This window comes from Fonsecaea nubica, assembly GCF_001646965.1.
Source record: "Fonsecaea nubica strain CBS 269.64 chromosome Unknown Scaff4, whole genome shotgun sequence".
NCBI lineage: Eukaryota > Fungi > Ascomycota > Eurotiomycetes > Chaetothyriales > Herpotrichiellaceae > Fonsecaea > Fonsecaea nubica.
The window spans coordinates 205,429-232,505 of record NW_019173677.1 but is presented as its reverse complement, the minus strand read 5'-3'; the positions used below and the strand labels follow the sequence as shown (position 1 = coordinate 232,505).

The 27,077-nt window shown below is 53.2% G+C and overlaps 11 protein-coding genes across 11 annotated transcripts; 5 read left to right on the top strand and 6 right to left on the bottom strand.

Moving 5' to 3' along the window:
* Positions 1-209: 209 nt before the first annotated feature.
* On the bottom strand, positions 210-1,977 carry AYO20_01011 (hypothetical protein; the record flags this gene model as incomplete). Its single annotated transcript, XM_022639318.1, has 3 exons — positions 210-1,407; positions 1,458-1,877; positions 1,934-1,977. The coding sequence occupies 3 exons, from the start codon at positions 1,975-1,977 to the stop codon at positions 210-212; spliced, it is 1,662 nt and encodes a 553-aa protein (XP_022504626.1).
* A 1,037-nt stretch (positions 1,978-3,014) lies between these two features.
* Positions 3,015-4,162, top strand: AYO20_01010 (hypothetical protein; the record flags this gene model as incomplete). The annotated part of the gene is made up of 4 exons (XM_022639317.1): positions 3,015-3,137; positions 3,211-3,535; positions 3,592-3,663; positions 3,723-4,162. 4 exons carry the CDS (start codon positions 3,015-3,017, stop codon positions 4,160-4,162), a joined length of 960 nt encoding a protein of 319 aa, XP_022504625.1.
* A 247-nt stretch (positions 4,163-4,409) lies between these two features.
* On the bottom strand, positions 4,410-5,063 carry AYO20_01009 (hypothetical protein; the record flags this gene model as incomplete). Its single annotated transcript, XM_022639316.1, has 1 exon — positions 4,410-5,063. One exon carries the CDS (start codon positions 5,061-5,063, stop codon positions 4,410-4,412), a length of 654 nt encoding a protein of 217 aa, XP_022504624.1.
* A 998-nt stretch (positions 5,064-6,061) lies between these two features.
* Positions 6,062-9,483, bottom strand: AYO20_01008 (hypothetical protein; the record flags this gene model as incomplete). The annotated part of the gene is made up of 2 exons (XM_022639315.1): positions 6,062-6,187; positions 6,238-9,483. 2 exons carry the CDS (start codon positions 9,481-9,483, stop codon positions 6,062-6,064), a joined length of 3,372 nt encoding a protein of 1,123 aa, XP_022504623.1.
* A 690-nt stretch (positions 9,484-10,173) lies between these two features.
* AYO20_01007 (hypothetical protein) lies at positions 10,174-10,953 on the top strand (the record flags this gene model as incomplete). Its single annotated transcript, XM_022639314.1, has 1 exon — positions 10,174-10,953. The coding sequence occupies one exon, from the start codon at positions 10,174-10,176 to the stop codon at positions 10,951-10,953; it is 780 nt and encodes a 259-aa protein (XP_022504622.1).
* A 1,266-nt stretch (positions 10,954-12,219) lies between these two features.
* AYO20_01006 (hypothetical protein) lies at positions 12,220-13,674 on the top strand (the record flags this gene model as incomplete). Its single annotated transcript, XM_022639313.1, has 1 exon — positions 12,220-13,674. One exon carries the CDS (start codon positions 12,220-12,222, stop codon positions 13,672-13,674), a length of 1,455 nt encoding a protein of 484 aa, XP_022504621.1.
* A 248-nt stretch (positions 13,675-13,922) lies between these two features.
* On the top strand, positions 13,923-15,049 carry AYO20_01005 (hypothetical protein; the record flags this gene model as incomplete). The annotated part of the gene is made up of 3 exons (XM_022639312.1): positions 13,923-14,027; positions 14,077-14,493; positions 14,549-15,049. 3 exons carry the CDS (start codon positions 13,923-13,925, stop codon positions 15,047-15,049), a joined length of 1,023 nt encoding a protein of 340 aa, XP_022504620.1.
* Positions 15,050-16,224: 1,175 nt separating this feature from the next.
* Positions 16,225-17,406, top strand: AYO20_01004 (hypothetical protein; the record flags this gene model as incomplete). Its single annotated transcript, XM_022639311.1, has 1 exon — positions 16,225-17,406. One exon carries the CDS (start codon positions 16,225-16,227, stop codon positions 17,404-17,406), a length of 1,182 nt encoding a protein of 393 aa, XP_022504619.1.
* Positions 17,407-18,050: 644 nt separating this feature from the next.
* Positions 18,051-19,389, bottom strand: AYO20_01003 (hypothetical protein; the record flags this gene model as incomplete). Its single annotated transcript, XM_022639310.1, has 3 exons — positions 18,051-18,566; positions 18,623-19,058; positions 19,106-19,389. 3 exons carry the CDS (start codon positions 19,387-19,389, stop codon positions 18,051-18,053), a joined length of 1,236 nt encoding a protein of 411 aa, XP_022504618.1.
* Positions 19,390-20,448: 1,059 nt separating this feature from the next.
* On the bottom strand, positions 20,449-22,632 carry AYO20_01002 (hypothetical protein; the record flags this gene model as incomplete). Its single annotated transcript, XM_022639309.1, has 7 exons — positions 20,449-20,893; positions 20,999-21,375; positions 21,474-21,668; positions 21,744-21,986; positions 22,044-22,206; positions 22,346-22,398; positions 22,456-22,632. The coding sequence occupies 7 exons, from the start codon at positions 22,630-22,632 to the stop codon at positions 20,449-20,451; spliced, it is 1,653 nt and encodes a 550-aa protein (XP_022504617.1).
* Positions 22,633-24,009: 1,377 nt separating this feature from the next.
* AYO20_01001 (hypothetical protein) lies at positions 24,010-26,411 on the bottom strand (the record flags this gene model as incomplete). Its single annotated transcript, XM_022639308.1, has 7 exons — positions 24,010-24,117; positions 24,222-24,573; positions 24,622-25,121; positions 25,182-25,388; positions 25,442-25,731; positions 25,790-26,006; positions 26,115-26,411. 7 exons carry the CDS (start codon positions 26,409-26,411, stop codon positions 24,010-24,012), a joined length of 1,971 nt encoding a protein of 656 aa, XP_022504616.1.
* Between the last annotated feature and the right edge of the window lie 666 nt (positions 26,412-27,077).

The following is a 27,077-nucleotide window of genomic DNA, read 5'->3' as shown; positions in this document are numbered from 1 at the left end:
CGGGGTGCATGGTGGGCGAAAGGGGGAAACCAAAAAATACTCGAGCTCCTGACAATTGTCTTGCTGTAACCAGATATTCCTTATGAGCTACCTACCTGCCTTTTTGTCATCATGGCCTCTATCCACGGGGTACATGCTCGATACCAATAAGCAACATCATTGCAAAGGCACTGTATTTCATCTTTCTTCAACGTTTTCATAAGCATGTCTCATTCCACTCTCCTCTCGACTCCCTGCCTACTGACTGTAAGGTACTTGACGCCTTTGTAAGGTCGAACGCCGTCACCCAGTCCCTTGGATTTCTTCACATCGACCACCAAGCTGTCGACTTTGATCCCACTCGGTAACCATCCTTTAACGCTGAACGAGACCGAGATTGAACGTGGCATTAGTGCTTTAGTTGCTTGTGTCCTCTTGGATTTGCCGTTGCCTGATGGGTCAGGTGTCGAGCTATGATTGGTAACCACATCTTCGTGGTAGTATCCTGCCATAGTGTTCTGTTTCCCGATTTCGGCGGCTTGTGCCTCTTCGTCTAGGTCATTTTGCGCGTTGAAAGCTCCTGCAACTGTGCCCGTCAATGTCGCCGTTCCGTTGATCGATGCTCCATCTTTCGTAGGAACTTTCCATTCGACCACCTTGTCGAACGCATTAAACGTAGCCTCGCCTCTTGAAGCCTTCAGTTCAGTGACACTTCGCACATCTGATGGAAATGGTATTGTGACCATCACCGCTTCCAGGGTAGGGGCACTAGAGCTGCCAACACTAGATCCGCCAAACGATAGAGAAGATATCGGGCCTGAGCTTGTCCGGGAGGCGCTCGGTTTGGTCGTTGAAGCAACCCCGGGGAAGTTGTTAGTTAGGGTCAGTTTGGCCTCAAAGTCGGACCCGGAACCACCAAGTCCGCCTCGCAGATCTACAGTGGCCGGTAGGAACAACTTGTCACTTTTGCTAGGAGGTTGGTCGCTGTCGAGGGAGGACGGCATCAGGTCTGTCTCATAACCTGCAAGCATGAAACGACCGTCTGGTGGGACAAACGACAACTCTCCGGGGTGTTCTTTCCATCTCGCTAAGCGGACACAGGGGTGGAAAACTGGTAGTTGCATAGTACGCACAATTCCCGCGGTTTTGGCACTGCTGGTGCCTCCAGGGGCGGTTAATACCAAAAGCAAATCGGGTACCCCGGATATTTTGGCAGTGAAGGCGATCGACCCATGTGAGCGCGCTGATATGGGGCGACCCGAAGGGGCAAATATGACTGACAAGCTCTCAATGATATCGACATAGAGCTCATTAGAGGTGTGTCTGACATTTGACTTGCGCCACGGAATTGCCGGTCCTACAGGAGGCGAAGCCGTCCTACGTAGGCTTGAGGAGAAGCTGCTCGACGGTCCAAGGGCAGGCGAAGCCCTACGAGAATCAGTACCACCGATCTTTGCGAAACACGGTCCAGAACGTACCCAGGCAGTCCCACATGTGTGAACAACTTTCCCAGCACTGAAGACACTTCTACCGACTCTCTCAGCGCATTGGGTTCGGTGTTACATATTATGCCTCCATCACACATCTCACTCAATAACTGGGCGACAATCTCATAGTTGTCTTCGATCTTCGTGGTCAGGAGGGGGCTCCCGAGAAAGTCCTCGAAGACATCGAGGACCCGTTGAAGGAAATCAAGGATGGCCAACGACTGTGCATCTTTGCCAGATACTGCAATCAGCTGAAAGGTAGAAGGAGATATCGAGTATGCTGTGGTTGGCGGGGCAAAGTCGGAGAGTTGAAGGACTGATGGTCGAGGTCCAGTTCTCGCAGTCAAACCGGCGATGAGGGCCTGTGCGGATGGTGGACGACCTCCATAGACGTGTTCGAGGACGCAGTTGCTTGCAAAAGGTCAGCAAAGTGGTTTACCAGAGTGAACTAGAAGCACGCAGCCTACTTGTGATCATCAAAGACGTAGAGCGCGTCAATAGTGACGCTCATATTGAGGGGGAAGATGCATCAAGTCGCAGCCCGACGCATGGTGGGCATTTGATGCCTTGTTCTCAACTGCGCCGCCAAATCCCTTGCCACTTTAACCATCATCACAACTGACAACCCCTCGTCGTATCTATCGGGCGCAACGACGCACCCCCAACATTGCTTTTTCCCCCCTTCTCTGTATCACCACCAGAGGGACTACTTTGCAACATCCAATCCAGCAAGGAGCGCAGATGCAACCTGACAAGCCTAGTTCTGCTGTTGGCCGCTGCTAGGATGCAGTTCAAATCGGGAAAGTGTTGAGTCAGTCTAATGTCGCAGCTCAGGGTCCGGAACGTCTAATCTACTCGTACGGCATCTCCTCCAAGCGAGCTGAACTGGCAGCCTGCTTATGCTAGCATGAAACGGGATATCAGTGCCATCGTGGCGTCAAAATCGATGAACGACAACCTTCACTTCAGCCCTGCAGTCTATACCTGTGGCATGACTGGCGGGAAGAGGCCTGGTTGAGAATGGTGTATCCCTGCTCAACACTTCAGCTTAATCCCTGTACGAACAGGCATAGCTCTAGACTTCCAAGCCCGCACATCCGGGAAACATTTATCGATGAAGTTGCGCTTAGAATATGCCTGCCATGCGACGCCCGTAGCCTCTCCGCCAAAGAAGCCAGCCACATACACGCCAGTACAACTGGGGATTGAAGCGGTTGCCCAATCTGACTAAATGCCCAACCTGGTTGGACACGATGCATTGCCTGTGGCCTCAGGCCCCCGAGTCCCATTCATAGAGCCACCAGGCTACCCACTTCCCGTTTCTTAGATATTATCGGTGAACCGAGCAGACCAGCCCTCCCGCCGCCATACAAAGCAACACACGGTTCGACTGAGTAAATAGGCCAGGTAGTACAATGGCCATCTCACAACCATATAAGCTAAGGCTGGCCCCTTCTATCTGTACTCAGCCGACTCTCCTTGCAACAACCTGACTACACACTTGAAGCGATTCCCACCGTCACAGCTGTTGAACAAGCCTCAACCGCCATGGGTATCAAAACACTGTTTCCAGCTTCCAGCCAAAGGCCTCGATCCCAGTACTCCATTGCAGGAAATATTGGATCTGGCAAGAAGACCGGCTTCGGCCCCTTTTCTGGATCTGACATTGCTGTACGTATATTTCTATACAGAGTACGAGGTACTCTCTCACGGTACTGGAACTAACCAGTCCTCGCCACTATAGCTTCTCAAGGACAATTTCACCATAAAAACTTGGCTCCTGTTGGGCGGCGCTATTCAGATCCTTCTCTCTTTCATCTTTCCTCGATCTTATCTCGCCTTCCCTGTTCTGCTCGTCTTGGGTTGGAACATTGTCGACGCTTTCTTGATGCACTTTGGTCTCAAGAAGAACGTCTGGGCCGAGGGCGTCATTGACGGCAAATGGAGCGTGGGATATCCTTCCGAGGGAGAGACAGAGGTGGTTCACGGCAACCCTGGCGACAATGGCCCACGCGCAGTCATGATTCTCGGAGCAAGGAGCAATTCACCAATGGGCTTATTTGCTGACGGTGAGCATAAGTTCTTTTGTCTGATATCAGCGGGAGCTGACTGTTTTATGTGTCAGGTTACAAGGAAGTAGCCGATCGGTTTCGGGACATGCTTGTACAACTGGAGGACACCCGAGAAGAAAGTGGCTGTGAGTGGCTTGCTTTCTCCTTTCCGCACGCGTGTGTTTTGTCCACTGACTCTCTTCAGTCATGGGCATGTCGACTTGGATCAATGGGGGCGAACGATCCACAAGCAATGAACTCGCCACCATTTCCTACTGGCGCTCGATCGAGGACATTCACGATTTTGCGCTGTCGCCGGTCCATCGTGAGGCCTGGAACTGGTGGAACGACACCGTGTCAAAGCACAAGCACGTCGGCATCATGCACGAAATCTTTGCTCTCCCCGAACGTCAGGGCTGGGAGGGTATCTATATCAACTACCACCCGACGGGGCTAGGAATGACGACGCGACCAGTCGAGGCAGCCGAAAAGGGAGGCGAGAAGGTTTGGATCAACCCTATCGTGGATGCCAGCCGGGGCGTCTACCGAACAAGTCGAGGACGGATGAGCAGGGGAGACCCCGAGGGGAAGAGCAACGACAAGGTGGCCAAGAATCCCTATGGTCAGGCTGTCCTCGTGAACTAGGCGGCGATTGTGTACCAAGTACAAGAGACACAACAAGAAGTGGAAGCAGAACCGGCGGCGGTATTCTGCATTGCACCACTCCTTTCTGGAGAGAAGCTCATTTTCCCGATTAACTCTGTGGACAGACACATTTACCCAACCCCAACTTTGACATTCTCAAGCCATGACTCTCCCCTCTTCGCGCTCTTCTACTTGACATGCACCAGGTCTTTCGTGCCACCCTCTCCAGCTTTCAGTGTCGCCGAGCTCAGCCTCGTTGATGCGCCAGCAGATGCTGTCCCGCAATCAGGGCAAAGACCAAGCCGCCGCCACCGACGGTCACCTTTGCGAGGTCGGAGAGTGGATCGCCGCCGCCTAGAGAGCCGACGAGCACGCTGGCGACGTCGATCGTGTCGACGACCAGGCCGAGCCACACGGCCGAGTGCAGGGCAGATTCCCTCTCGGCCAGTCGAAGGGCAGCTAGACCACCGCCAATGCCGTGACCATGGCCCTGCTCGAGGCCCGTGCCAACTCCTGACGACAGCGATGTATTCCCATCCTTACTGACATCCACACCCCCCACCACAGACGAATTAACCTTATTATTGAACAGCAATGGCGTCCTGGTCAGCCGCTCCTCCCCCGCTCCAGCAGCCACAGGGGCACCACTCTTCGCCATCGAACCGACCTCACCATCTTCATGCTGCTGCTGCTGCTCCTGTTCCAACCCCCTTACCCTCTTCCAGAGGTACGCCCCCAACACGACGTCCCTGACCCCGACCATGCGGCCGAGGAGCACGCCTTCCGGCCCCGGCGCGAGGGGGATGCCGAAGAGCGTGCCGGCGGGGCGCGGGACGAGGAGGCACGTTGCCCCGATGAGCACGCGCAGGGCCGAGAGGGTTTTGAGCGTGAGGGGAGACATGGTTTGTTCTTTCTCTCTTCTTAGTTATCGGTATCCTTTTGAAGTCGATATCGGAGATGGGGGTAGAGATACCCAAGGAACCCAAGGTAGGTAGGACGATAGGAAGATAGGAAGTAGCCAGGTATGGCCTCGCGTGTGGAGTGACCGGCCGGGTTGGTGTAAGGTCTGAGAGAATCCTCCGTGGCGAGGGCGGGAGAGCAAGACTGCAGAACGGAAAGAAAAAGAAAAAACAAATGGAGAAAATTGCGTCCCTTTTTTCCTTTGTTCGAAATCTATCATCGTCTTCGTCACCTTCGTCTACATATACATACTCAGACATGGACTGTTCGAGGCATTTGAGTCGCTCTCGTATCTCGTATTCACCGCCACAATGTGAACCATAACGTAAGGGGCGCATATGTTATGCGTGTATGTGTTCAACCCATCCATCCAACTCATCAGCCTGCCTTCTAGCTGCCTGGCCTTGAACCAGAAGAAGTCTAGGGAACAGGGAACGGGAGACGGGACACAGGGAACATGGAACAGGGATGGAATACTTCTCAACATAACGATTCTCGTCTCTTCTTTTCCAGGTCATTCGTCTTGCTCTGCGCTAATGTACACATCGCACACCCACGTATCATGATATACCGTGGTACAGCTGTATGCTCTGCCTTTGATTGTTCCCACCCCTCAAACGTCGAAAGACATATGCTCGCTCCCACACCATGTGCATGGTTGATGCAAGAAGACGCGCAATGCTCATGCCGGAATCGTAACACAGACAAACAGACAGTCAGAGGTATCCTCCCACCCTCGTCTTCGCATAACTTGACCAAATCCCAGCCAATGTTTTGATCCCGCGTCACTCTATCAACACCCCTTGCATGGTAGAGATACCTGTGATGCACTGTTTCATATCAAGTAGCCGAAACCCCGTAGCGTCCTGATCAAACGTTGCCGTCATAACCACAGAAAAAGTAAAACTGGTTAATTTAAGAATACTGGTCATGTGCCCTTTATTTCTTCTTCCCCTTCGACTTGGTGGCTGTTGGCGTCGTCGATGAGACACTTTGTGCTCGAGAGGTTGACGGAGAAGTCGCTTTGCTACCACGACCAGATTTGACAGCCTTGACCTGCTTGTTCTGAACAATTGTTAGTCGGAGCATGGCAGGTGTAATCATCTTGTACATACCACAATACCATTCTTCGCCTTCTTCTTGACAGGAGGAGCTTCACTGTCATTCTCCTCGTCTTCCTCGTCGTCCCGGTCACGACCTCGTCCTTTCCCAGGAGCGTGCCCATTTGTGAGCTTCTCTTCGGTTTCTCCAAACTCTCTGGAGACGGTATTAAGCAATGTGGTACAACGTCGACCAATTTCCACAGGCGTTCTGCTGAGGAAAAACCAATCGAACCGGAACAGCGGCGATTCCCGGATCTCATCACGGATTCTCTCATACAACCCTTCCCCGTCCACACCGTATTTGTCAAGCATGACCAGGAGGAAGCGGTCTTCTTCCTCTGTATAGACCTTCTTGTTGGTCGTCGAAACCGTATAGTTGATCTTCAGCTGTTGCAGCGGCACTCGGTACATCTCCATCTTCTTCCGCAGCATCTTTCGTTGCCGTTCAGTCTTTCGCAGCTTTTCTTCCCCGGCCTCAATGTTCTTGATATACTTGTCGAACTCGGCGATTTCCGTGTATCTCTTCCAGAAGACTTTGGCGTACTTTTCGACCTCGTCTGGTTCCTTGCTGTCGACTTCGGTCGCAATTCCTTCATAGTTCGTTCGGCCAAATTTGGCAGACCCGTTGATGAATTGTTGGAAATCACGCCGATTCCAGTTGCCGAACCCATGCTCCTGCATCTCTGCCTTGAGTTGTTTCTCTTCCTCGGTCAGCGGCTCCGCGTTGTCTATCTCATTCTGAGCTAGCCGCTGATCAGCCTCCCGGTCGCTCAGGTCTTCTTCGGTACCATCGGTGAGGGGCACCTTGAAACCGATTTCTTTGTGATAATAGGCCGTCTCCTTTTCCTGGAGTTCTTGTAGACCTGGAGGGAAGAATTGCCAATCGTGCACGACGACCTGTTTTGGTGCGCGTGGAATCTTGGGTTTGGTGTCAGCCGGTCGTCCACCCGTCGACAAAGCCTGCTTGTAGTACTTGTCCATCGAGTACGACTGTTCCTTTCGTTCACGTTTGCTAGGATTGATCCAGTGCAAGCTGATGTCTTTTTTGCGGTTGGTGAAATCTTCACCATTCCACTCGTAGGCATTCTCAGAGGAAAACTTCTGGAGGTCGTCGATCCCGAGTTTCTCATATTTGGCGCTCAGTTCCGCAGTTCGAGCTTCACCACGTCGCAGAATCTCGTCAATGTCGTCAAGTTCTCCTGTGGTGCCCTTTGTCTCGAATACTTTCTCCGCGCCATGTTGAATCATAGTCAACAGCTCATCCTTTGAGGCAGCCTGCTTGACTTGCTGCTGCGCACGCCCTTGCTGAATGACAAGCTGGTCCAGACGTAACTTTTGAGCAGCTCTCTCAAGCACCTTTTCTTCAATGGCGTTTTCCGTTACAAACCGGAACACCACCACTTGCTTAGTCTGACCAATACGGTGTGCTCGGTCCATTGCCTGCAAATCTGCTTGCGGATTCCAATCGCTGTCGTAGAGAATAACAATGTTGGCCGAGGTCAGATTGATGCCCAACCCGCCAGCTCGGGTAGTGAGAAGGAAGACAAACTTCTCCGAGCCTGGTTTGTTGTACTCGTCGATGGCGGCAATTCGATCCTCATGTGCGGTTCCACCGTCAATACGACAGTACTGATGGCCTCGGAACACGCAGTAGTCTTCGAGAATGTCGAGCACTCTGCTCATCTGGGAGAATATCAAGACTCGGCTTCCCTCATCCTTCATTCGCTTCAGGATTTTGTCCAGGATGATCATCTTACCAGAGTTGAAGACGAGATGCTCATCCGTGGTGTAGGGAGGACCCGGTTCAGCACCTTCGAAAAGATAGGGATGGTTGCAGCATTTTCGCAGTTGCATGACAATGTTCAAAAGTCTCGTCTTTGATTCTCGCTTGCCTCCTGCACCGTTGACGGCGTCAATGTCCTTCTCCAAAATCTTTTTGTACCATTTCACCTGCATCTCGGACATGCCGACGTAGAGGTTCACCTCTTTCTTCGGCAGCAGGCTCTTCTCAACATCGCTCTTCACTCTCCGAAGCAGGAACGGTCGCAAAACACGATGGAGCTGTTGAACCACTGTATCTTGGTCTTCATTCTGGCTAGAGAACCAGGAATCGAATGCCTCAGAATCGCCAAATACGTCAGGCAGCAAGAAATTGAGGAGGGCCCACAGTTCGTGCAGATTGTTCTGGAGGGGAGTGCCGGTAATCAATAGTCTGTTTCGCGAGCTAAACATTCGGATGATCTGTGCAAGTGAGGACTCTTCGTTTTTAATTCGATGGGCTTCGTCGACAATGATGTATTCCCACGCAAATTTCTTCAGGTGAGACTTTTCTCGAAGGATCATCTCATAACTTGTAATGCATACATCGAATTTCTCATCAATTAAACGTTCATTGATCAAGGCATGGCGGTCTTCTTTTGCGCCCTGTAGGACCAAGACATCGACGTCAGGGGTCCATTTCTCGAATTCTCGACGCCAATTGTCGAGTGTGGACTTGGGGACTGTGATGAGATGTGGACCTTTTATGCCACAGATGTGTCGCAAGTACCCGAGGAAGGAGATTGTCTGCAGTGTCTTACCAAGACCCATCTCATCTGCGAGGATACCACTAATACCGTTCTCGTGGAGAGAAATGAGCCAATTGAGACCTGCAACCTGATAGTCACGCATCTCGCCACCCTTGATAAAGGCCGGCGAGTCTCTGAAGACAGTCTGGGAAGCCGTGCCGCGCTTCTCATCTCTGAGGAGTTCAGCATCCTCCTCCTGTTCGGTCTTTCGCTTGGCTGCACCGGCTGCGCCGCCTTTGCGGGACACGACCTTTCTGGCCTTTGCCTCCTCTTCAGCATTTTCTTGATCGATCTGTTGCAGAACTTCTCTGATCTTGGGATTCGGACTCGCATCAATGAAGTGTCGGAAGAGGTCAGTCAGGCCTAGCAAGTACCTGAATCTCCGCAGGGTATCGTCTTCCTTGGACTCGTCCAATTGGCCATGTTTCTTTCCCAGAATGCTTTTCCGGAGCTGGAATGCTTCCGAGCGCTTCTTGCGACCATCGGCCAGTGGAATGTCTCCAGCCACGCTGGAGGCGGTGGTGTTGGGATTTGTATCGGAATCGGTGTAGTCGGGGGTATCGTCAACGGGGCGATTGAGGTGACCAAAGGACGGTCTATGGGGGCGTATGTAGTCAGGACCGTCGGTCATTGGAGTGTCTGCTACAGACGAGGTTTCTGAGTCGGGCTGTTGTGGCTTTGAAGGAGCCATGGTGGACAGGGTTGAGGGGTGTGGCCGCCGCGGCCGTGGCGGAGGGAATAGTTATAGTTCAGTGAATGTAAATAGTTCTGACGCGACTTCTGCTGGTGGAAACAGGAAGAATCCTGGGGTGGCGCGAAGCAGAGCAAAGCGCGATGGCAACGTGTCGTGCAGGCAGAGGGAGAGTTGTCAAACAGAGGAATTGACAAGAATAAAAAGACATGGAGGGAGGGTGTGGAGAGAAGAATGAACGTCTCTACCATGCCTGCAAACGCGCTGCGATTGCCTCTGATTGGCCGCAACACGTCCATGGTTCGGCTTAGATGCCTTGTTGATATCTCCACGTGACTTGGATTTTTTCGTAATCGGAGCAACACATCCACCCGAGCCACAGTGTCACGGGGACTGACACTTCACATCTGCTCTCGGGTCCTGTTTCATTCCAGCTGCCCAACCACAACTACTCCTCTTGCAGCAGCTTGTCTACCTCTGTAAACAGATGAGGAACTCATCTGGCTGAGACTCACCACTTCTTTGTCACTCTTTTTCTATTCTGCCGGTTGAAGGAATTCTTTTGTCTTCAGGCTCGGCACCAAAACAAACCCCTCCTCCATCGTCTCGTAATCAAGTCTTTGACCATCGACTCGAGGCATCGCTCCGACACCACTCAGTCTTTTGCAAGAGCCTCTTCGAGTGTTCATCATGGACTCGATGAGGTCTCTCAACACCTCACTCCCCTCAACTCGACCTGCACCCCCCGAACAACTCCTCCAAGCCTTTCGAACCGCTGCGCTCTCCGTCACAAACCTTTACAAGTCGGCAGTCACAGATCAGAATGCCAGTCGCCAAGCTGGGTACCAAGATGCTTTGGAGGATCTACTCAGTTTCCTGGATAAAGAGAATCTCGGTCTACAAGATGGTGAGGGCTGGAGGGTGAGGCAGTGGGCTACCGAAAGATATGAGGGGTCTACCCACCACCACCAAATCGAAAGCGACGATGAGAGAAGCGAACCCGGGCAAAGACAACGAGCCATCTCTCCAGCAGTGGAACAACCCGTCTCGACCTCAATACTACCTCAGTCTGGACCTACAAGGGCAGAGTCGGGTACCCAAACCGAGGAGCCACAAATTTCTCTGTCTCAGGAGCAACCGACGACGACACCCATGTTTTACTTTAGTGGAAATACAGCCTCGACACCGCATGACGATATGCAAACAGATGAGGACAGTGGCGCGGCGCCAGAGCCCCAGGCCTCTTCATCAACATCAGGTAGTACGAGCCGAGCCACTTTTGTAAACAACCGAGGAAGTCGCACGCCCCATCGAAGCAGCAATCAAAGACACGGAACACGATCATCGACACGAGAGTTTGCTTTCACAGCTGGTACGAAGCGCAAATTCCAGATACCCGACTTTTTTGACATTTCCAACATCGGACCGAGGGAAGGATTCGAGAGCAGCAAGAAGGGAAGGATTTCATGACCTTTGGCCGCACACGCCGGTTTGTGTTTTCGGCGCCATGATCATCTTTCAGCTCTAGTGCATGAAACGGTATATTCTTATGAGGACATGACCATCAGCATGGCGAAGTTTTAGTTGCAGTAGAGTACATTGATGTTTTGGCTCATTTGAGCGCTCTAGACAGACAGATAGTCTCCGGGGTTGAGATTCGCCCCTAATCCTGATTGACTCCTGAAACCATTTGCTTTGTTACATATGCGGACCAGCTTGTTGGCTGTGAACACTGACAGACGGGCTCGATTAGATAAACATGCGGTAAATCCCCAAACCCATGAGCGTTGCGGACAATGATATGATGCCCAGCTGGCGCGAGCCGTATTTGTACTTGGACTTGCTGAGTTCGATGACCTTTTGCCGAGCGCGAAGTTGCTGCATCCCCGAGAAGTATGTGTAGCCGCCTAGGGCCACGAATGCTGTTGAGCCTGGAAGGGAGGAATCAGTCAGCTGTCTGTGCTCTGTAGTGGTCGGAGTGAAGTCTGTTTGATAGCCACATACCGAGAATCCTGCACGAGAGACAATCCTGCTTGTCGAATGCTCTGGGATCTTCGAATTCGGGGAACTTGTCCTCTTTTTTGAAAACCATTTTTCTTGCTGGAGAGCTTTGGGCTCCCTAATCACATTTTATATGGGAGAAATGACGTTGATGCTCTTCAGGCTCATGGTGTTGGTGAAGGAAGCAGTAGGCACCACTGGTGGTCTACCTCATACAAAAGCAGCAAATACGCCAAGAGAAGTTTGTTGACTTTGCCAAAGCGAGATACTCACGCATAATGTACGAGGCACGAGTATCTTTGCACCGAGTACCTCGTACACATGTACTTTGCTACAACGCAATGCCTACACCCTATCATGATCGGATGACTACCAGCCCCTCGCTGTAAATGTATGTGCATGGGTACAAAGTCCCCCCTCCCTCCAAGTTTCATTACCCTCACAGAGGCGGCTACATGGCTGCGTGTTAAGGCACAGAGCCTGCTACTGTACATACATACAGTACCGATCTCAATGGTCTGCTGGTGTACGTGTGCCATCATAGTTGATACGCTGAATTTCTAGACCAAGCACGTATTATGTGTTTGTCTACATAAGTTTTAGACAACGCTGAAGACTCACAGTGCATTTGCTCGAATTTCCGTATACTCCAATAGCAGTTGATGTTCGATTGCTCTCCAAATACAACGGATTCTAGGACTGCAGTATACCACCCAACTCGACACAGCCTTAAATATGGCTCGACCATTGGCAAAGACAGACAGTATCGTCATTGTTGGCGCAGGGGTGTTTGGCCTGAGTACTGCTCTCCACCTAGCAGCGAGAGGCTATACCAACGTCACTGTCTTTGACGTACAGCCCTATGAAACTACAAAGTATGACTACATCTCAGGCTGTGATTCTGCTTCTGCCGACATGAACAAGATTATCCGGTCTGCATATGGCGAACAAACAGAATACCAAGACCTTTCTAGAGAAGCTATCGAGTGCTGGGAGGAGTGGAACCAACAGATCAGCACGGGCAGATGCGTGCCTGACGGAATGACTAGAGCAGATAAGGTCTTCATCAACAACGGCCATCTCTCGTTGACTGACCGAGATGAACTTCCGGAATTTGAGAAAGCAACCATCAGAAATATGGAGCGAGCGGGCTTTAACGACACACAGCTCATCACAACTGACAGCCAGCACGAGGAAATTGCCATTGAGAGAGGCTTTGGCTATGCAATGGATCCCTTTGAACGCAAATCAAAAGGCAAAAGCTACCTCGGTGTTCTAGACACGACCGGCGGGATCGCAATTGCAGATAGAGCGTGTCGTTTCGCCCTGCACAAGGCAAAGGAGATGGGTGTTCGCTTCGTCCTGCATCCTGACGCCGGTCGTTTTGAGGCATTCTGCTACGACGATCGACAAAAAGTTGCGGGGATTAGGATGAGAGACGGCCAAAAACACCTTGCATCGAAGGTCATTATGGCGTGCGGTGGGTGGACACCATCACTGATCCCAGACCTCGACGGTATCTGCGAAACGACAGCTGGGTCAGTGGTGATGTTGAAAATCCCACCAAAATCACCTCTTTTCGAACGGTTCGATCCAGAGAGGTTCCCGTCTTGGTCATATAGAATGCGAGATGGGGCCATTGGTGGTCTCTATGGCTTTCCCCGAGATGAAAGAGGGTACATGAAGATTGGGTATAGAGGCACCAAATATACCAATCCTACGATACAATCAGACGGCAAGGAGCGCAGTGTGCCCGTCACAAGATATACAGCCGTTGAGAAGATTACCCAACTCCCCAAGCAAGCGTTGACAGTCGTCAAGTCTTTCATCAGAGAGTTTCTCCCAGAAATGGTCGAGGAAGGGATCGATATCCAGTTGACCCGACTATGTTGGTACACGGACTCTTTCGACAACCACTATCTCATCGACACCTTGCCTGGTCAAGAGTCGGTGCTGGTCGCGACAGGCGGCAGCGGACATGCCTTCAAGTATCTTCCCAATATTGGCAAGTGGGTAGTCGACATCATCGAGGGAGTTGATATGGATCGCCAATTGGTCAGAAGTTGGAAATGGAGGACATTGCAAGCAGGTCAACAACCTGTGAATGTTCTCATGGAGGGTAGTAGTGGTTCCAGAGCGCTCAAGAACGTGGAAATGTCTACCGACGATGATTTGAAGCTATCTTCTTGATCTGGTTGAGCATGACATTGGCCCAGAGCATTACTCAACTCAACACATTTGCTACCTCGAAGCACAGAACTACTGAAGCTGGTGACTCAGTGCCCGGAGAAGCCCGAAACTGCTGAGAAAGTTCTCGGAGATGGGCTACATCAAAGGGCGTGTAGGTCCAGCTTATGTCTACAACAATGGAAACAATATCATGGTAGAAATCGGTCGAGTCAGAGCTAGACGCACGAGACCGCCAAATTGGCTTTGATATGTCCAACGCCGCCACCACCAAGCCGCTTGTTGTGGCTCTCGGAGATCCAAAATATGTCGGTGATGAATTCCTGGCAGAGTTCAAGCGGGAATTCGATTTCGAGGTAACGAGTCTTCAGAGGCGTATGGTGGCCGACTCTCTAATCGCAAAAGATCCTCCCAGCAACAAATCGGCAGGAAACCCAGGATCTCCTCCCGAAATTCATAGCGAGCTCTCGTCCGGTCGATGCCTTTATCATCCGTATGGGCACCATCCCCTACGAGCCGTTCGACGAGGGTCTTCTAGGCAGCTTGTTGCCTCAATGCAAGATCATCACCTCTGCTTCGGCGGGCTTTAATGAGTTTGATGTCGACTGGATGACGCGGAATAATGTCTGGTTCTGCAACACTCGCGACGCCGTCGCTGAAGCGACAGCAGATATGGCCATTTTCTTGACCCTGGCAGTGCTGAGAGATACTACCCGAAGCGAGAAGAGTGCCAGGACTGGCAATTGGAAGCAGGGCCTTGTTCCCAGTCGAGATCCAACAGGGTTGACGCTCGGGATCGTGGGTATGGGGGCGATTGGAAAGGTGGGCGATACTGCTCGATGAGTTTGGGGGTGTCAACGCTAAGACTGATTGCTAGTATACGGCAAAGAAGGCCTCGGTCTTCAACTTCCGAGTCAAGTACTACAACCGCAATCGACTCCCCCCGGACGTGGAGAGGGAGTACAATGCTGAATACTGCTCATCGCTGCACCACCTCCTGTCCGAGTCAGACATCGTCTCCATTTCCTGCCCACTCAACGAATCGACCACGAATCTCATCTCGCACGCCGAATTCGCCGCCATGAAACCAGGCGCCTTCCTGGTCAACACGGCCCGAGGCGCCATCGTAGACGAGGAGGCCCTGATCCAAGCTCTGGAGTCGGGCAAGCTGACGCGCGCCGGCCTCGACGTCTTCTGCAACGAACCCAACGTCAATCCGTATTTTTGGGCGAGCGACAAGGTCGTGGTCCAGCCGCACATGGGGGGACTGACGGACGTGGCGTTTATGAAGTCCGAGCGGGAGTGTTTTGAGAATATCCGGAGTTTTTTTCGGACGGGGAGGCCCGTCGCGCCGGTCAATGAGGTGGTGACCAAGTAGGACGGTAGGTAGTCATGATATATCTATCTTGTCCTGTTGTGTTGTGTCGTTGCAGTTTTGGAGTTCTTACCAAGTCAAGCATCTTATCCAATGCGGTGGTATAGACACGACGACATCACCATATTGTACCTCGTCCTTCCTCTGTCTACCTATGTAGGTAGTCAGTCTACTTGGTACTGTATTCATTTTCCCTCCCTCCTTCGACAACTACCGAATCGAGTTCATCAATGACCATTGCCCACTCTCCACCAATGTTTCCACCCGTTTGGCCTCTAGTATTATTATTCATTCGCCCATACCCTCTCTTAGGCTATCTCAAATGACACGTTCGTCTAACCCGGATTTAGACACCAAGCAGCACCACGCGAATCGATGTGTTGTCCACTGGTCCACTTGTCCATGTGGGGCTTATAAGGAGCACCATCTCGAGCATATAACTCGGCCGCTTGTCGCTTGTCATTCCACCGAGGAGGAGAAAGGGGAGGAAGAAGAGGGGATTTTCTGAACATGACAACGCATCCATCTGTCCTTTCATCCTCAAGGCCACTGGCCGGATCTTATCTGGCTGGTCCGGGTTGGGCCGCCGCATGGCTGGGGTGTGTATTTGTACAGCGAGTGAGAGAGTGGGCGAGTCAGTGAGTCAGGCAGTCAGGCAGGCAGTGAGTCCCTCCCTACCTAATACCTACCTGCCAGCTAACCTACCAAAATAATTGGTTACCTAGTACTTATTTACGCAGTATCTCCGTGCCTCCATGCCTCCTAACGTAACTAGGTAGGTACGCAGTAGTGACCCAGTGCGTACTTGAACGGCGAGGGACATCATCCCATATCCCCTATCCCATATGCAGCATCCAGTATCCAGTATCCGGTACCAAATCACCATTCCACACGATGGAGCATGGTCGAGCATGGTCGAGTATAGTCGGATATAGACACACGGGGATAATCGACCCCGGATAATGTTCAAGGGATTTATACAAACTGCCTACATATCTCAGTATCTACCTAGGACCTCCTAGGTTGTTGTATTCATCCCATCTATCTCAAACCATTTCATCCCATCTCAGCCATCTCAGCCATCTCGGACCATCTTAACCATCTCAACCATCTTCATCGTATCCTGTCGAATCTCACAAAACCTCATCACACCTTAGCTACCCTCACCTCACCTAACAATGTCACCCACCACGACCACGACCACAACCACCCTACCGCCAGAAATGCTCGCAGCGCAACTCACGGCCTTCAACACCGCGCCCGTGGTCCAAACGACCAAAACCCCTTCCCCCTCCGACTTGGGACCTTACGACCTCCTCCTCCGCACCGCCGTCGCCAGCCTGTGCCACACCGACCTCATGGTCCAAGCGGGGTTCATGCCCCTGAGAAACGGCCTGCCCATGACGCTGTCGCACGAGGGGACGGGCGTGGTGGTCGCCACCGGCGACGCCGTCCCCGAGGAGGAATTCAAGGCAGGCGACCGGGTCATGTCGGGGATCACGTTCCGCGGGTGCGGGAAGTGCGAGAACTGTCTTGCCCCCCGCGAGAGGGATTGGCGCCAGTACTGTTTCGCGGCCGAGGGGGCCACGGGGGTCGTGACGGACGGGGCCTTCGCCGAGTTTCACGTCGTCGATGCGCGGTCGAGCTGTAAAGTGCCTGACGGGGTGGGGTTTCTCACTGCCGCGCCGCTGGCTTGTGCGGGCGTCACGGTCTATCGCGCCTTGAAGGTCAGTGGGGTCGTCGCGCAGCAGCGACAAGGGCCGGAGGGCGAGGGCGAGGGAGAGGAAGGGGGAGGGGGAGGGGGAGGGAGAAGATGGATCGGCATCGTCGGCGCGGGCGGCGGCCTGGGCCATTTCGCCGTACAGTTCGCCAAAGCGGCGGGTCTGACGGTCGTGGCGGTCGAGGCGCGCGACGAAGCGCTGGCCATCGCGCGGAAATACGGCGCCGATCACGTCCTCGACGCGCGCGACGGGTCCGAAAAAGTCCTCGCGCAGGTCCGCGCCATCACCCCCGACGGCGCGGGCGTCGACGCGACCATCAACGTCAGCGACCACGCCTCGTCCGCCGCGCTGGCCGCGTCCATGACCCGCTCGCACGGCACGGTCGTGCAGGCCGCGCAGCCGCCCGAGGTGACCGTGCGGTTCGAGGACATTGTCCTACGCGACGTCACGATCAAGGGCACCGCGCACGGCGGCAAGGCCGTCGCGGAAGAGATGCTCGCGACGGTGGCGCGCCACGGCGTCGTGGCCGAGACGCAAATATTCAATGGCTTGGGGGAGGTGCCGAGGATGTTTGAGTTGCTTCACAAAGGGGAGGTCAGGGGGAAGGCTGTTTGTGTGGTTGCCGAGGATCTTGTTTAGAGATACGATGGAGAAGGAGATGGAGACGAAGACGAAGATGGAGATATTGTCTAATGTGAGGACTGTCTGAGGACTTCATACAACAGTTTTGTCTAATGACCTTGTCCTTGGTATAGGAGCACACAGTGAGCACTGCAGGAGGAGGAAAGGGGGAGAGAGGGAGCGAGCATAGATAGTGAAGGACCAGAAAAAGGGGTAAACAGACCGAGACAGAGACCGAGACAGAGTGAGAGGGGAAGCGGTTCGATAGAGCAATATGAGGGAGACTGAAAAGAGGTAGACAGAGAGGAACTGTTACCCAATACATGGATATGGCCCTTTGTATTGTCTCGAGGTCATATCATCCTCATTCCAAGGCCAGCCTGGCACGGACACGGGACATCGAATTATCTATTCTGGTGGAGGAGGAATAATACCATCTCATGATCGATTTGCCATGAGAAAAGCGCGACGGCATCCATTCCATTGCTTTTCCATCTGGCCTTTTTATCTCTCTCTTTCCTCATACCAGTACCAGTAGCAGCTCATCTCTAGCTGTATTGTTCCCATCCCGCGCACTTATCCGGACAGCATGCATCGTTACCATCACCACCACCGTGTCATACCTCTCAGTTCTCAGCTCTCATGTAGAGTCACAAGACTCCCTAGGTAGGCACCGCAGCCGTTGTCGAGGCCGCCCGGCTCGGATTCCCGTGCACCAACTGCCCACACGGCCCGTTCATGACGACCCACCGATTCGCCGTGCGCCTGTTTGTGTTGAAGAACCCGGCCTGCGCACGAGCACACGTGGCGGCACCCCTCCTCGGCGCGTTGGCCTTGTACAGCACGCAGTTCCCACCACCAGCGCTGGTCTGCGTGTCAAAATAGGCAAAGTCGCAAAAGCCGTCGACCACGTCCTGGCAGATGGTGCAGCACTCGTAGCTCGAGGTCGCATTGGTGCCCGTGCCGACGTTGGCCCGCACGTTGTCCACCACATTGTTGATGTAGCTGCCGTCCTGGATGCGAGGGCCTAGGAGGTTGTCGGTCGCACACGCGAGATACGTGCTCCGCACAGCAGTGTAGTTGTATTGAGTGTTGGTGATGGTCAACACGGTCGTTTCTGCTGGGACTGTGATGGTCTGCGTCAAGTTCACGGTGGTAGCGGCCGTCACGATCACAGTCTATGGGTAATCAGTCAGTGTCGCAGGAGATATGCAGGGGGATGGAAAAGACGTACAGAGCTCACTGGGACATCAGGAACGCCCACAGTGCTGGTCACAGCGATGGTCGTCGACTCGGTGACGGTCCGCGGCGGCCGTTGCGTACTTGTTTTGGTCAACGTCACAAACACCGTCGAAGTTGTTCGCGGAACCAATCGCGTGACAATGGAAATGAGAGAGATATAAGAGGTATCAGGTGTCGGAGTGAGTCCTTGACGGGGTCGAAGAATGTCTGTCTCGGCCTCTGTATCACTTCGCCTAACGGTCCCATCGTAGTCTTCATCCCCCGAAGACTCTTCTACAGGGACAAAACCACTCGGAGTGGGCACGGTGACAAGACTCTCGGTAATAATCGTAGTGTTTGCGGTCGCCGTGACATTGATATATGAGGTGGACGTGCGGTTCTGTATGTCATACTCCGTGCTGGTGGAAGTGCTGGTGAAGACGTCGGTTCTGTATCCAGTCAGCCTGAGTCTTTGTTAGTGAGAGAGCCGACTTACGTTGCCCGATAAGTGCTTGTCACGTTGACGGTGGACAAATAAGTATAAGGAACGACAGTTGTGAATCGAATGGGGCTCGTTGTGGTAACCCTCGACGTGCTTGTTAGAGTAGTCGTGTCGAGGATTTTGGTGACGTGGATAGTAGACACGCTCGCGGGTTGAGAGATTGCATAGGCCGTGAAAGTCCGTTCCAAGGTAGACGTGGTGACTTCAGTAGCCCCCTGGCCCAGGACAAGGGGGATCACAGCGGCCAAAACAGCGAAGGACTGTGAGAGGGAGTACATTTTAGCGTTGTGCCTGACTTTTCTCGGCGTTGAAATGAGTAGAGAACCGAATGAAGGGGAAAGAAGATGTAGTCGCGCAGCATGTCCAATTTATATCCATGGAGCTCGCTGGGAAGGAATGAAGCTCTGACAGGACTTCCCGTGGACATTGACCACATGGCGGCTTGTGAACCAGGAGGAATCGTCATCGCGCGAGGCATTTGTCCTGAATGGCAGCATGCACGGCGGCTCTGCTCTAACCAGACTGTGGAATGTAGAAGGTGGTGCGCAAGATCTGTGCCAGAGCCGCGTTTCGCAGTCAATGCGTGTTGCGTCCCGCCGTACGTGTTGACAGCTGAACAACACAACTTGTATAGGTGCTGTCAGCCATGTCGGCGTAGCCCTCTTTCTTCTCTTTTGGTTGAGCGACCAGCCATAGCCAGCGGGGATATAATCACGGTAGGTTTCGACCAAGCTATTGACAGCCAGAGATAGTGGCCCTAGCCAAGTCCAAGAGTTCAGTTCGTCTCAGGATAGCCAAAACAGCTACGCCGAGGGACCCCAACAAAGAAAAGAGTCATAGCAAAGATCCATTTTCCACCGCAATCCAAGCTTGACAGTGACGTTTCGCCATGGAAGGGGAGATGTTTGCCTCGTCCGCGGAATGCTGGGGGTCTGGAAATGAGATTTCTGGGGCCAAGCCAGGCCAAGGGAATGCTGAACATAGATCGTCAAAGATCTACTGTGAGCTGTTGAGGAATGTGCGCCGAGTGTTTTGAATATGGTAGTCACAAGAGAGATTTACTTTGCAAGGAATGTCTGTGTAGATGATGAAACAGCTTGGGATCAACTAACAACCTTGAGGTAGGGAGTAGATCCACCGGATCAACATTTCTCCGAGACAACATGTGGACCCAGTCGCCAGGAGTCCAGCCTTGGGCCTGAGGATGAAAGACAACTTTGCTCAGTTTGGCACACTATTGCTACCTTCAAGCATCCCCGTAGGCGACTACTTTGGCGTATAACTCTTGAGATTCTGGTTCTGCCTAAAGTCGCTCGATCCATGACCACCACCACCGACTACACCTCAACCTTCTCCGGCATCCATGTACTCAGCGCCATCCCCTCGGGTACTTTCCTCCACTGTTTCGTCTCGGGGTCGAGCAGGCTCTGTGCCTCGCGCGCGGCGTCGCGGATAATCTTGACCTTCTCGGGAGACCGCGGCTTGAAGACGGCCTGATAGTCTCGCGGTTGTACGGTGATCCCGCCCACGAGGTCGTCGATGTCGGGCGTGATAGGCACGCCGTTCTTGTCTAGCGGCTTGGAGAGGTCGAAACCCCAGAGAAGGCGGGAGATGCCGAGGAATAGCGAGCGCTCGGCGATATGGATCCCCTGGCAGAGGCGGCGGCCTGCGCCAAAGTTGAAGTTGTCTCGTTTGGCCGGATCGCCATTTGCCGACTGGTACAAGGTGGTGTGGTCGTCTTTGAAGCGGTCGGGGTTGAAGCGACGGGGCTCAGGGCTTCTCCTGGGATCCATATGAATTGACCTTCAGGTACGGAAATAATGGTTAGTAGGTAGCCCTTGAGATATAATATTTCCATGACCCAAGGGAAACAGAGAGAGGACTTACCAGACATTATTGATAACCGATGCACCCTTTGGAATGGTATATGGACCATACGTATCATCCCTCATGACCGCGTGAGGCACTCCGAGAATGATTGTCGGCATCCACCTCAAACTCTCCTTGATGCAGCTCCGGATGTAGGGGAGCTGATCGTAGTCGTCCATCGTCGGCAGACGGTGGTCTCCCACAACACGATCGATCTCTTCTTGCGCCTTTTTCTGTACATCGGGCCATATGATCATAGCCTGGATGAACCCGTATAGAGTCGACGATGTGGTGTCCGAACCCGCTTCGAGGAGCGAGCCGCTCATGTAGCATGCGGCGTCGTCGGAGAACCCTTCCTTCTGCTGGATGCGGAGCACGTCGTTGCAAAAGCATGGCTAAGTCGAGGCATTGTCAGCAACTCACCCTTGAATAGTACCTCCGTCGTTGTCGGACGTGATACTACCTGGGAGAGAATTGTGTGGTGTAGACTTACCAAACCAGTACCATTCTCGAGTCCCCGTTTCGCCCGCATCCAATGGCCCAGATAGAGGTCTTTTTCAATCTTGTGCAGTTTCTCCGCATATCTGACGTTCGGCGCCAGAGCTTTTGGGAGTTTTTGTAGGATGGGAAAGAGGTCGACGATCTGCGCACTGGCGCTACCGGCCAGCTCTCCCCAACGCTCAAAGCTCTGGTCATAGCAAAGGGAGTTAGCTTTTCCACACGGAGCCCCGCAAAACTAAGGAACAAACTGAGGCATACGTACCCAGAATAGTTGCTGGAGATGTCGGTCCTTGATATCTGGACAGCGGAAGCCGAAAATCATCTGCGTGGCCAGCGAATAGCTGAAGCGGCGAATATGGTTCAGGAACTCTTCGGGGGTGTCCAGCAGGCCGTCCATCAGGACCTTGTTCTCCAGGTCTTGGTATGGCACGTAGGTGACGGCGGCCTTGATGTTGAGGATGTTGTGGACGATGCGATGAATCATGCGCCACGTATCGCCATATCTCTGCAGATTGAATCAGTAACACGTTCACGTTGATTTCTAGGATAGTGCCATGCTTACCATGACGACAAGCCGCAGATTCCCGCTGGCAATCTTCTGGCCGATAAACATGTCAGGTCGATCCGAGTAGATGCCACTCCGCTTGTCCAGCAAGTCCTTGACCGCCTGGTCGGAAGACAGCACGATCATCGTCTTTGTCCCGAGGATTAGGGAGTAGATGGGTCTATCGAGAGAGACGTCGTTGTTAGAAGACAAAACGACGAGCAAGAAGATGACCTGGAGCCGACACCAAGTTCCCCGTTCTCGCCCATGTTGCCAGCAAAGGCCATTCATTCTCTGAGACTTGACTCGACTCGACTCACCCATATTCCTGAGCCCACTTTTGGAACTGAACATGTGGATTTTTCGTTGGCATCTACGATCGTTTTGATCAGCACAAAGAAGTGAATCGAAAAAGGCTGTTGCCACTCACCAAATGCAGATTCCCCAAGATTGGGATGGTCGGCGGTCCAGGAGGCAAGCCTGGAGCCCGCCGACCGACTTTTGAGAGTTTGATGAGCAAGAAAGCCGCGATGGCCAGGAGGGGGATGACCACCAGGGAGAAAGGGGTATAAGAGGAGGAGAAGGAGGAGGAGGAGAGCTGAACCATTGTGAAGGTCCTAGTTGCAGGTGCAGGTGGGAGGATGGTAACGAGGATGGTGGCTGGTAGAGGTTGGGCTTGTGTTGTCTTTGTTGTCCCTCTCTCTTGTGCGTATGTGTGTGTGTTTCTCCCTTCAAGAACTTGATATCATAAGAGTTTCAAATTACTTTTCTACCTTGACTGGTGTGGCTGGGCCGATGAGGTGTTTGGACCCTGATTTTGTGCCCATGTAATACGTACAAGGTACACCAATTTCTGTGGGAAAAACCAAGGGTCGTCCAGGTCATGCAGGTAATGCAGGTCATGCCATGATGCATTAATTATTCTTCACCCAGGCACCCACCGGGCACCTGGGGGCACTACACCTCCACACTCCCCGGGTTTCCCTGTGGCCACGAAACAAAGAAAGGGCCCTTGAGTCGGGCCGAACAGCATAAAGTCGTAGACTTGTTCTTCGGGGTCGGGCATCGTTACCCGTCAGGATTTTACCTGCAAGTGAATCTTGACTACTAACTAGCCACCCACCAACTCCATTATTCCCCATCTACGACAAGCCCTAGCTTGCAGAGCCGAGAAAAAGACCCGGCGTTTGGGTATGTCTCTGACTCGATCAGACGAGCCTCCAGTTACAGCATGGGAAGGAGTAACGACACTACAAAGACAGATGCTGCTTAACGTAGGCGAGGCCGGTCGACCAGCAGCGACGTCTTCATTAGATGACATTCATGTTTCAACAGATGCTAGCCAGCAGTCCTCTCGTTGAAACTTGTCCGTGGTCGCCCATTTCAACCAAGCGAAACGAACCAAATGTCGTTACACCTCTCAACGTTACCGAGAGGAACAGATACTGATACAATACCAAGACAGACAGACGCATATATCGGATATGGACATGACCAAGATGAGCGTCAAGTTGGCCAGGCCTGGAAACACCATCACGCCAATGCCTAGAGTCAGCAATGAGGGTATCACATCGCATCGACCACCACGACTAAGTTGGCAGCAAATACCAACCCGCGGCTTCGGGTGGGCTCCATCCTTCGCCGAGGGAGGCGTCTAGGCATACCAACATCCTTGGATGTCACAGCTATTACCCTCTCTTCTATTTGCGCGGCCCCAGCCGGGGTTGCACCTGTACCTTGGCGGCTCGACTGATCTGCTTGCTGTTCGTTTACAAATACAGGCTGGTCGAGTGGAACCTCATCATGAGAGGGGCTGTACCAAAGGCAAGAGTGTTTGTGTACCGAGTGCTTTCGTTCGGGCTCGGCGTCAGTGTGCCGGGTGGGTGCCTCGGGTCGTCGGCAAGCTATGCTCAAGGGAGTCCTCAGGACAGCAGGTACTACTGCAGTCAAAGGTGAGAGGTCGTTTGGTCGACATTCCACATTGCTAATAACGAGGTCCAATGGAAGAACCTGCCACGGCACCATGAAAATCTGTCGAGAGGAACGTGCTCCAGTTTTCCAGCTCGAGGTCGAACAGTGAGCCCATATCGTCCTAGGACAGATCGGGAGCATCAGTAAACAATCAAGCAATCGCCGAGATGACAACCCCAACTAAAACCCACACATGCGCGCGGACACGAGGGAAGGAATACTTACCATGGTCTGATCATTGAACGGCTGGTCTTCAATGGCCAGATACTGGCCTGGCACAGCCTCGTTCTCCGACAGCTTTTGCGGCAGGCAGGTCAAGTCCTGGTCGTAGCCACCGCCGACGGTGCTGCCTGGGTGCAGCCCATGTGCTCTTTCCGTGGCTTCGCGGGAGAGCGTGGCGATCTCGCGTGCAAAGCTGATGGAGATTTCGGACGCCGTCGCGAATTTCACCCGTGCAAAGTATCCCGCACCGACCTCCATGAGCGCGAGATCCGACTGGATGCCGTATCGGTTGGGGTTTTGCAGGATGTAGATGAAAAGGTTGATCAACGCGTACATGGGTCCGAAAAAGCTCAATCTACATGCGTCAGTGAGTGTCGAAGCGAGAACCCGGCGAGATACTCACGGAACAGGCGTGCTTGCATCAAATCGTATGTGTTCGGTCGCCAGGATCGCCTGGCGACACGTCTCGGCCACAATCTGGGTTGATGTCTCGAGCTGGTCCCGCAACGCAGCATCAGGTGTCATACCACAGATACTCCGACTCCAGGGATAGGTCAAAGCGGTGTGAATATCGAGAGTGATGCTCTGGAGAGCGCCACGGAGATACATGACCTGCTGCATCGTCATTCCGGGTGGTAGCTGGCTCGGACTGGGAGAACTGGGCCGACATATGACCGGGTCGATGGTGCGCTTCAACATGTTGAGCTGCTCGTCCAGCTCCGCGACGGATCTCACCAACGCCGCGCCGCCCTGCTGAAAGGCCTGAACTGTCGACAGTCGTTTAGAGACCACAGACGAAAGTCGCGCCAGCCGGATCAATGTATTGCAGTACTCGATGTTGACAGAGCTGTCGGGAGGGGCGGATGTTGGTACTTGACAGCTGACGTCGTCGTCGTCGATTAGCTTAGACAAGGTCAGCATCACCGTTCCACTCTGCCACCCTTTGCTCAAGGTCAGACCTACCGAATGGCGTCCGGATTGACACACAATCTGCTTCTCCAAGCAATATATGGCCCAGAACAAACAACTCCTCAGCGAATTTTCATATTCGGTCAGATTCCACGAGGCGACAGCTTGTCGATGCAGTCCTTTGGCGATCCCAAGTCGGACCGCGATACCGCAGAGCACGTATTCAAGACACGGGCAGGCGATATTTTGGGTAAAGTAGGCCTGGTGTGCGTTCGTCAGCTCGTGATACATTGCTCTCCGACCGCCGTCCTTACCATCAGCGTCAGAGCTTGCACACCGACAATCGACGTTCGGAAATACAACATTTCGGTCTGCACCGACAGCGCATTTTCAAAATAACCCCACGCCGACTGGTTGGCCTCTTGGAAGGTGCTGGTTTTGGAGAGCTCGATTCGACATCCCGAAGCGTAGACTGCGTTGCGGAGCGCATACCAGGTGGGATCGGTATCTGTCACGGCTCCGTCAAAATGTGCCCTAAGTTGCGCCTCAAACCATGGGCGGTGCACGATGCCGAGAGAAGATTCGAGGGCCTCGTCAAAGAATGCTAGAAAGTGTCAGACTTGGTGAGACTACAGATGATCACGGCCGTTCGGAGTCATTACCTCGAGTATACCTCCAGGCAATCTCTTGATCGGGCTCGGGCTTTCGTTCCTTGGACAGGTTCTTCTCGATTTTAAGCCGGCGGGTGATGTAGGTCGTAAATGTCCTGGCTGTGTCGTTGAAACTCGAGCTGCCGGTCTTGCTAGCGACCCATTGCATTCCGGGTCTCGAACAGATAGACAAGAATGATCTGGGGCCTATAATGAAACTACTGAGCACCTGTGCAAGAGGTGTGTGAGGAGTTGGGACGTACCATGATATTCCCAGTTTGACTTTGGAAAGTCTCTGTCAGCCGATCCGAATACAAAGTTCTCAGAAAACACCTACCGTCTCACTCGACGAGATACTGCTCCGCTCTCGGATCTGTTCAGGGCTGTTCTCTGCAAGGGTCGCAGGGTCGGCGCTGTCGGAAGGCGTCGGCTGGTACCCTGAACTCCACTCCAGCGTTGAGGTGTTGTCTGCAAAGGCGGGAGGTTTGGGGGGTATCAAGGCTATCGAGTTCAAACTTGCCGGAGGGTTGGGCGTCTTGTACGGCTGACCCAACGGAAAGCATGACGAGCTTTGAGTCTCGACCCCGTCAGTCGTCAGCGAAGAGGACGAGGGTGCAGGGAGCACCGAGCTCATGGGATCTCGGTCATCTCTCCCCGTAAATCTAGACGAGTCACTGTTTAAAGCAGCTGGGGAAGTCTGCGCCGGGATGTGACTTGTAGCAGAGGCAGGCTGAGCTAGATTAGGGGCGACTCTGGCGACCAAGGGGTAGCAGACGGGGCTGACGACCTACAGCATAAGCCTGTTGCTTGAGAAGCGCCTCCAGCTGCTCCAGCCTCTCCACTAGATCTTTGTTGTCCCTGCCTCCGTCCCTGGATCGCCATCGACGAGGTGTTGTCGAGGTGCAGTGCTGCCCGCGATCGAGACAGTTTGTACATGGGCCACCACCTTCCCCATTGCCTTGAAGCGGGTTATAAGCATGTGACTCTCAGCCCGTAGCGGAGAAGGGGGAGGGACATACACCGAATCTTCTTGGCTCTGCAATAATTACAGGCCACAACACGTTTCGGCCTCGCACTGTCATTCCGTTGCGGTCGAGGGGCGGGAGAAGAGAGCGGCAGTGGCTCAGTCGACATGATGGACGCCATCTGGACTGACTGGTACATCCTGAGTTCAAGTCAATTACTCCAGACACAGGCCAAAGCGGCGATTTTCAAGGTTGGAGCTGTTGTAGGAGACGAGCATGGAGGCGGGGAAATGGTGGATTGGCGGGGACAATGAGATGATTTGCCACTCAAGCCA